This window comes from Bison bison, unplaced genomic scaffold (assembly GCF_000754665.1).
Source record: "Bison bison bison isolate TAMUID 2011002044 unplaced genomic scaffold, Bison_UMD1.0 scf7180017864221, whole genome shotgun sequence".
Classification (NCBI taxonomy): domain Eukaryota; kingdom Metazoa; phylum Chordata; class Mammalia; order Artiodactyla; family Bovidae; genus Bison; species Bison bison.
The window spans coordinates 1,668,448-1,677,834 of NW_011494793.1; the positions used below are offsets into that span (position 1 = coordinate 1,668,448).

Consider the following 9,387-nt stretch of genomic DNA (forward strand, 5'->3'; position numbering starts at 1 on the left):
CCACACGTCCATCTCGCCACTGAGTGTCCGCACCTCGATGATCGTCTGACCCAGGAAGTCATCGGATTCCCTTTTGAACCTCTGCTTCACGCGAGATTTGATATCGTCGTCCTCATCCCAGACGCGCACCTTGATTCGGTCTGAGGAGTTGTGGCATTCACTGCAGAGGGGAGGAGGAGGTCAGGGCAGGATTCTTGAAGCTGCCCCCCTCCATCCCCACCGCCTTAAGCTGCCCCCACAGGAAGCTCCGTATGGGGGGCCCCAGCCAGACACTTACAAGTGAAAGTTCTCCTCCCACACGGGGTTCAGGTTTCCATAGATGGTTTTTGTCCGTTTCTTGGTCTTCCCAACCTGGACGGTGACATAGGGGTCACTGGATCCCGTCTTGTCCTTTGCCTGCAACCCCTGGGCACAGACCACTGGAAGACACACAAAACAAATATAAATGTGGGCTCCAGGAGTAGGCAGGCCAAGAACAGTCACGCCCACAGGCTCCGCAGGGAACCCCTGTGACGAGGACTGAGGGCTTTGCTCTGGCCACAGGAGCCGTAAGCATACCCACTGCGCATGCGCGATGTGCTCGCGCTTTAACAACCCGGGGAAACCTCACCCGGTGAAGGTGAAGGTGCCCCATGGTCACCCCTGGGGCGGGTCATTCTCATGCATATGCTCTACACAGCCCCCATAAAGTCCCCAGAAGGATTGAGCCGTCAGTTGCCCACAGTATGACCCGATTGGCATCCTCCTCTGAGCTTCTTACCTCCCTGCTCCCAAATTGAGGGAGGGTCTGGAAGTCCTGCTTAACTACTTGTTTAAATCCTTCCTGCTGGCATCTCCCACTCCATCCAAGTCTCCATCTCCCACTGGGACTTTCTGGGACAGCATCCCGGATACCCATCTGCCCTGAAATCCTCATCTTGTCATCTGTTTCCCGGGAAATCCCAAGGAGGGTGAGGAACGGATAAACACTACAAGGCCCCAGCCCCTGGGAAGGAGCTCAATAGTGTCCCCTAGTGGTTGCATGTGTCCACTACATCGCTTGCTAGGTGGCACCCCGCGCGCATGCTAAATCGCTTGTCATATCTGACTCTGCGACTCTATGGACTGTAGACCTCCAGGACTGTGGCCCTACATCCCCTCTGTCCATGGGTTTCTCCAGGCAAGAATACTGGAGTGGGTTGTCATGCCCTCCTCTAGGGGGTGTTCCCGACCCAGGAATCAAACTTGCATCTCTTATGTCTCCTGCATTGGCAGGCAGGTTCTTTACCACTAGAGCCAGTTGGTAGGACTTATTCCCTCCTGGTGTCACTTCCCAATATTCCTGGGTGCTTCCTGGGTTCACCTCCCAGATAAACTGCTTGCCCTCATCTCTTCTTCAGGTCTGGTTCTAGCGTCTACCAACCGAGATACACCTAGAAACCGTTTCATGCACACACGTTTGGAGATATGCCCAACTGTGGGCACAAACACGTACACACAGCCATGAGAAAGTCAGGGAAACCCTCAGATATGTGTAGCAAAGGGAAGGAAGGAGCGTGGGAGGGACCGCAGGAGGCTAAGATGGAACCCCGTGGCAGCCCCTGCCCCACTCCGAGGCCTCACCAGTGATGCTGATCTTGGCCGACCACTTGGATGTTCCGTCCAGCACGCTCTGCTTGACTGCCTTCATCTGTTGCGTGTGTGCAGTCTTGGTCACCGCGAAGATCTCCTGGATGAGCTCGAAGATCTCGGGCTTGTTGCGCTCCCGGATCTTCATGCGGTCCTTGAGCACCATGATGATGTTCTGCGTCCGGTCCTCCGCCCCGTGCTTGGAGCTCTTCTCCGCCGCCCCTGAGGATGGACGCAGACAGGCGTCATCTTACACAGTGCACCCCCTCCCAGAAGCGACAGCCCGGATTCTCATTCCAGGGCTTCCTCGTCCCTTGTCACGGATACGGGGTTCAGGTGAGTCACTGCCCCCAAGCTAGAGTGCGTGCTCAGTTGTGTCCGACTCTTTGAGACCCTATGAACTGTAGTCCGCCAGGCTCCTCTGTCCATGGGATTTCCCAGGCAAGAATACTGGAGTGGGTGGCAATCCACGTTTTCCTTCTCCAGCGGATCTTCCAGACACAGGGATCGAACCCCAGTCTCCTGCATTGGCAGGCAGATTTTTTTTTACCACTGAGCTACCTGGGAAGCGCTCAAGAGATACCAGAGCTCCTACCAGCTCTCTGAATTCTCCCCCAAACAGGCCTTTCCCTCTAAAGTTCCCACCCTCTGTCTTAGCCCCTCCTCTCCGCGGGAGTCCCCTCCTGCTCTGACCCCAGCCCTCGCCCAGTACCCCCCCTTCTCTTACTCTTCTGCCCAACTTGAGTCCTCTCTGTCCTTTGAGTTAACCCTAATTTTTCTCCGTGAAGAAACCTCTACCTCCCATTAAGCCCACCCCTTGTACAGTTTATTCGCTTCCCAGGTGGCGCTAGTGGTAAAGAACCCTCCTTCCAAACGTGGAGAAGGGCATGGCAGCCTACTCCAGTATTCTTGCCTGGAGAATCTTCATGGGCAGAGGAGCCTGGCGGGCTGCAGTTCGTGGGGTCACAGAGAGTCGGACACAACCAAGCACGCACGCTCATCCTTCCATAGTGTACCGTTTAGCTCCTCCCTGAGTCCTGCCCCACCTCTCTAGGACCTCCTGCACTTCTCCCTTCCCAATACCCCCCAACACTTTCCAGCAGCATAGCTCCGCCCCGCCCCGCCCCTCGTCAGAGCCCCGCCCCTATCCTTAACAGTCCCTCCCCTTGGTCTCCGCTCCACTCCCGCCAGCGTCCAGCACTCACGCTGCAGACAGTCTGCATTGAGCAGGTCCTGGCACTTCTCGTGGCACTTGACACCGCACTCGGTACAGCGCATGCCCTGCCGCGCGATGCCCCACAGCAGTCCCTCACACTCGTAGCAATAGGTGGGTGTGGTAGCCGTCCACACCTCGAAGTTGTGTGGCGTCGTGCACGAGATGGGGTAGATTAAGGCTTGCAGGGTCTTCTTGTAAACGTGATTTTTCTGCGGGGGAAGCAGGGCATGTGACATAGAGCCCTAACCTGGGGGCACTGGCTTCTTCCCTCTCCCTCTCCGCCTTCCACCTCCTCGGCTTGCTGAGTACGGTAAAGTCCCCGTCCCTCCCCCACCTCCACAGTGTAGGAATCCACGGTTTCTGTGTATAGACTACGCTGCTGTGTTGTCGAATTCTGTAAAGTGAGGAGTGCCTGTCTCTGCCACACCCTACTTCCTTTCCTCCAGGAGCCCCCAGCCCAGTCCACCCTCCAATCTGGGGAAAAGAGCCCCACGTACCAGCTCTTCGTTGTTCAAAGTGCTGGATGCCAAGGCGGAGGTGATGCCTGCTTTTCTGGACTGGACAAGGGACTGGAAACAGGGAAGTCACCGAGGGAGTCAGAAGGGTCCATTGACACCCAGGGTTATCACCGCAGGCAGAATCCACGGTTTGAGGCCACCAACCACCGATTCAGGTCACAGCCACAAACAGGAAACAGGTCACAGCAGTGAGAGCAAAAATGGCAAAAAAAAAAAAAAAAAATTGGGAAGTAACAGAAGCTCCAGGTTAGAAGAGACCCTGGAAGGGGAGCAGCTCCACATCTCTAACTCAGCCATCCCTCACCACAATGGACCAGACTAGGGAACTACACTTGGCTGTGGTCACCAGCCACAGAACAAAACCACCAGCCACAGCATGAACCAAAGTGGGGAGTCACCTGCTTTCTTCCCACCAGTGAACTGTATGTAGTACATGGCAAGGCTCCCTCCCCAGAACCCATGTGCTGGGGGCCAGCTGGAAGATCCCAGTGCGGGGTCGGGGCCTGGGGAGGATATTCAAGGGCCTGGGTCACCGTCACTCACCATGGCCTGAAGTGTCCAGGCAGCACGCAGAATAGAAATCAGATCACATTAGTCTCAGAGAATGCCTGGCCACCCCCTAGCCCCAGGTCTGCCATGGGCAGTTGTACAGGTTGAGCACTGCCTGAGGCAGGGCTGCTCTGTTGGGGGAGGGGAGGGCACAGGCGCTCACCAGGTCGCTCACGAGTGGGATCGGCTTCCTCTTGCGGATGTCCGGCATGCTATCAATGATGATGAGACCACCGCCAGGGCTGCAAGACATCCAGGAATGTCAAGGGCCCAGGGAAGTCCCCCTTCCTTCAACAGACATTATCTTAGCCCTGGGGAGGATACCTGATCTCCCCAGATACTAAGGGTTGAATTATGTCTCCTCGAAAGATACATTGAAGACCTAACCCCCAGTATCTCAGGATGGAACCTTATTTGGAAACAGAGTCATTGCAGGAGTAATTAGTTAAGGCAAGATCATACTGGAGTAGGATTCATTCCTAATTCAATGTAAGTGGTATCTTTATAAGAAGAGAGACACACGAGGAGGAGACGGTGGTGTGATAACAGGGGCAGAGACTGGAGTGACTCGTTTACCACCCAAGGAATACTAGGGACTTCCAACAACTAACTACCAGAAGCTAGAAAAGCAAGGATTCTCCCCTACAGATGTCAGTATGACCCTTGCCAACGCTGGTTTTGGAATTCTGGCCTCCGAGAACCACAAGAGGATAAATGCTGTTGCTTTAAGGGCCCCGTTCGTGGCAGTTTGTTACGGCAGCCCTAAAAAACAAAGACACTGGGCCTCAACTTCCTGGTCTGAGGAATGGGGAGATGCAGTTGCCCACATTTAATGAAAATTCGAATTAAGGCAAATCTAAATAAAAATATATTTAAGAAATCAATGAAAACTTTATGCTCAAAATTGGAAATATATGTGCATATTTAAAGTCTATCCTGGAAGAAGGGACTTCAAAGCCCATGGGAAGGAGGAAACAGGAAATGATATGTGTGCTATTTCCTCTCTGCTGCTTTGGCATAGCTGGTGAATTGGAATGAGGGCTGTGGCAGATGCCTGGCGGCAAGTCCAAATTCACTTTACTGAGAAACTAATCCCGGAGACAATTCAGGTGTGGTTACTCTCCTGAATGTTCCCACTGGCCAATGAGAGTGATGCCTGCGGCCACTGACACCAGGACAAGCCCTGGGGTGCTATTCACGTACCAGCACTCCCTGAAGGATCAGACAGAGGCTTGGAGACGTCTGAACTCTGTCTCTGCTTGGCTGCTTCCCCTGCCTGGCCCTGCCTGTGAGGGAAGCACTCTTGAGAGCGCTTCCTGCATAAATCATGCACACAGGAGCCCCACTTTCAGACCCTGCTTCCAGGGCTCCCGACCTGGGACACTTGCCCACCCGGGAGTCACAGCTTCAAAGTCTGTACAAGGGAAAGTAGTAACCCTCCAGCTGCCATTTAAAATATTAGTGTAATTTACAAACATCTTTCACATCCTCTAACCACACTTAATCTCCCCAGGCATTAAGGGTTGAATTGTGCTGGAATGCACAAATGCTGAAAAAGCACCCTGGAAAATCAGTACCTTAAGAAACTAGACATGAAAAATGTTCCATGTAAGAACAACTAGTGTCATCAAACAGCCAGCAACTGTAGCAAAAATCTGAGAAATGCAGAATTGAAGCAAAAAATTCACTCCAAGGTTGCAGCTGTATCATGCAGGAAGTGGATTTCTTCTTTACCTTACATTTTGTCTAGGGGGAAATGGTCTTGAATTATATGAGTGGCTTGGGCAAGACCTTTCTGGACTCGGTTTTCTCGTCTGTAAAATAGGGGTAGTGGGCCCCCCATGGGTTCATTGTGAGGATTTGATGTGTTACTGTCTTTGGCTCATGCTGGACTTGAGTGTCTTATGACAGTGGCTACATTATTTCACTCATGCTCAATCTGTCTCCTGTCTAAATGGAATCTCTCCCTGCTCTGGTTGGGCTGAGGCTATGGTGCAAACCAGCCTCAGGCTCTGGATTCAAAACTTCCTCTTTCTCCCCACCAAGATCCATTACTCACCCGCCTTTGAACCACAGGGACTTGGACATTTCTCCTTCTCCCCGGGCCTGCAGGACAGATAGATAGAGTCGGTGTGGTTGCCCCTTCCCAGGGCAGCACAGGTACCACACCCACAACCGTCTCCCCTTTGCTCTGGGAGTCACAAAGCCTGGGTCCTAGTCCTCACTGTGTATCCTTAGGGAGCTCACTGACTTTTTCTGGGCCTCAGTTTATCCATCTGTAAAATGAGAAGAAAGGAGATACTCTCTGCCACCAACTGCAGTGAACTTTAGTCCCCTTGTCTGTGAAAATGGAGGGTTTTTTGAGCATCATCTCAAGCAACAGCTCATGCTCTGTAGTCCTGGAATTCTTAGAAGCTGGCTCAACATTCATAAGAGCCTGTCATTTGATTATGTCACCTGATTATTTGATCTCATGCCCCAGGGCCTTTGTACAAGCTGCACTACCTCTCTGTATGCTTTCCCATCTTCATTCTCAACCAGCCTCCATCTATCATTTAGGTCTCAGCTAGACCCAAAGTCAACACCTCCCGCCATGCAACTAAAGGGTGGCATCATGGGGTCAGGGAGAGGGGGCGACGGGCAGGGCAGGGAGAATGGTCTGGCACTTTCTCCTGAAATACTGTTAAAGTACTTTGAATATCACTTCACTTTAAGTATCATCTCCTTCCGTAAGTTTTCCTAATTGCCAGATTAGCTTTATGCCCCTTCTATGAAACCCAGAGGTCCCACTCATGTTTATTTTTTCTTGTCATATTATTAGTTTCATTACAAGGGTAGCTGCTGCATTTTTTCATTTCATTTGTTGACTTAGGGAAAGTTAGTCAATAGCCTTTTCACAGCATATTCTTTGCTACTCTTTGAATCTAGAGCCATGGGAGTGTATAGTAAAAGAAAATTCTATTGCACAACTGATAAGAAATTTGACTTGAAACTTTTGTAGCTCTGATAATTGATGGTCTGAGACTTTGGGAGTCTGTTTAGGATCTCCTCCTCCTGCCAGCCTCACCCCAGTTTGGGAGGTCGCTCTGGATAACAACACTGCTCTGTCCCCAGCCCAGAGAAGGCTGAATGAATAAAGCAGTGAATGAATGGCCTCATTCCTGCTGCCCATTAGAACAGTTATCCTGACCCTGACATTAATTCTATTTTTCATCTAATTCCTTTTCCAATACTGATCAGACTTCAGACCTTTCCCTAATCCCAACACTGACACCCAGTATGACCCCAAGCACTGACCTCTTCCCCTAACACCAAGTCTAACCCTGAACACTAATGTTTGGCTGCTGCCCTAACCCCGATGTCCATTCCTATCTCTGGCTTGTATCCCCGTCCGTGAACCTGGCCCCTGAACTTGGCCATAGCCATGCTCTCAGCTTAATTTCAGCTCCAGGTTCTACTTCACCTCTCCTTCTTCCCCACTTAGAAATCCAGGGCTGCCCTGGGGAAGTTGGACTGGGGCTTGGTGGAGGCAGCAGGTTGAACCAGAGAGTAGGTAGGCATGGGTAGGGCCAGGGAGGAGTCAGATTGGGCAGGGGCTGAGCTGGGAATGGTGGGGCTGGAGCCAGGGCAGGTGTGGGTGGGGTTAAGGAAGGGGGAAGTGGGTGGCATGGGCTTGCGTGGGCAGGGCCAGGGAAAGGACCACAGTAGTAGATTGGGGCTTGGAAGGAGTGGGGAAACGGGCATGGCCAGCCTGGTCACAGGTGTGGGTGATGCGTGGGCGTGGCCAGCCTGGTCGCGGGTGTGGGTGGGGTGTGGGCGTGGCCAGCTTGGTCACAGGTATGGGTGGGGCGTGGGCGTGGCCAGCCTGGTCGTGGGTGTGGATGAGGCGTGGGCGTGGCCAGGCTACTGCTGCCACTCACCTCCTGCAGCTGCAGCCGCACTTTGTTGAAGGCTCGCAGCCAGTTGGCCTTGGCTCTAGACATGGAGTCCTGACCCTCTTGGCCTTCCTCATCTTCTCGTGGCCTGAAACTGAGGCAAAGGGTTTCATGATGCTCCAGGGCCAGCACTCTCTTCGCCCTCCACTGTCTAAGGGATGCTGGGCCCTCCGTGGCCTCCCTGGCACTTCAGAGATACAATGACCCACCCACGACCCTCCGGCCACCCTCAGTTTCCCTCCCCACTTCCCACATGCCCATCACCTCTCTGACACCTTTGGGTCCCCCTATGTCCCCTTGCCACCTTCCTGGACCTTCTGCAACTTTGTAATCCTATCTGCCCAAGATTCTTCTGATACTTTTGTGACCCCTCCAACCCTGGAAAGCCCTCCAGCCCCTCACAACCCCCAAGACTCCTTCATGACCCTGCTTGACCCACTCTGACCCCACTGAGCCCTTTCTGATCACCGAGACCCTCCTATCCCATCCTAGACCCATGACGCTGTGAGAGCCCTCCTCCCTATTCCCCAGGTCTGCACTGACCCTACCATGACACCACTGACCCTGTGACCTTATGATACCTTTCAACCCCTTCCCATTACCTCTCCTCAGCCTTGGGGGCCTCAGGCTCCTGCTCAGATGCAGGCACTTCCTCAGGCACGGCTGGCTCAGGGGCCACCTTGGGTATGTCGGGGGCCTCAGTGGGCATGGCTGGGGCCTGGTCCTCTTTCTCGGGGGCAGCAGGTGGAAGGCTGACACGCTTGAAGTCCTTGGGCTCGGCCACGGCCACCTCCTCTCGCATGGCATAGCCTCGGATGTCATCTGGCACCTCCTCCTCCTCCTCCAGCTCTTCCTCGTCTTCAGGTAGCTCCTCCTCCTCCTCCAGGAAGTCCTCCAGGTCCTCATCCAGCTCTTCATCCAGCTCCTCATCCAATTCGTCCTCGTCCTGGTCCCAGCGCGGCGAGTCCTTGTGGTAGCTGACCGAGCTGTGGCAGGAGTGGTAGGAGTCCCGGTCCCGCTCATCTTCTAGCTCAGAGCCCTGCAGGCTCTGCTCATCCGGGTCGAAGTCCTCGCTCAGCTGTGAACTGCCTTGGCTCAGCTCCCCTGAGGAGGCGTAGCGGCTGCTGCCTGTGGGGCTACAGGGTTGGGCCAGGGCTCAGGGGCTGGAGCACAGAGCTGCTGCCTGTCCCAGCCCTGGTCACACAGGTTCCCTCACCCAGTCATTCTTTGGGTTGGTCATTCCCTTTATTCCCAGCATTGGTGGGGCACCTCTGGGCACCAGGAAAACACAGCCGTGAACCAAAGAGACAAAACACCTGTTCTTAGGTCATTGACTATCTTGGGGGGCAGGCAATAAAGTCAGATTGACAACAAAATCAGTGCCCTACTGCACGCCTATCCAGGCACTGTGGAAGCTGTAAGGCATTCACCCACATGTTGAGGACCCCGAATGAGTGTCCCTGCCACAGCCCCCTTGGAGACCTAGCCCTCCTGCAACAAACATAGTTGCCCCTGTCTCCTGATGTCTCCCCTACCCCCGCCTCAGCCTGGTTCTCCCCCT

The 9,387-nt window shown here is 53.7% G+C and overlaps 1 protein-coding gene across 1 annotated transcript in view; it reads right to left on the reverse strand.

Annotated features, from left to right (window-relative positions):
* The window catches only part of UNC13A (unc-13 homolog A (C. elegans)), a 74,384-nt gene that overhangs the window by 29,421 nt on the left and 35,576 nt on the right, over positions 1-9,387 (reverse strand). Inside the window, exons 12-21 of the mRNA XM_010845681.1 lie at positions 8,429-8,962; positions 7,812-7,920; positions 5,951-5,997; positions 4,055-4,133; positions 3,886-3,891; positions 3,322-3,393; positions 2,814-3,033; positions 1,603-1,830; positions 278-419; positions 1-160 (exon numbers count right to left, since the gene is read on the reverse strand). The exon at positions 1-160 is cut by the window's left edge and continues 1 nt beyond it. Coding sequence (XP_010843983.1) covers positions 1-160; positions 278-419; positions 1,603-1,830; positions 2,814-3,033; positions 3,322-3,393; positions 3,886-3,891; positions 4,055-4,133; positions 5,951-5,997; positions 7,812-7,920; positions 8,429-8,962 — 1,597 coding nt within the window. The remainder of the gene's footprint in view (positions 161-277; positions 420-1,602; positions 1,831-2,813; positions 3,034-3,321; positions 3,394-3,885; positions 3,892-4,054; positions 4,134-5,950; positions 5,998-7,811; positions 7,921-8,428; positions 8,963-9,387) is intronic.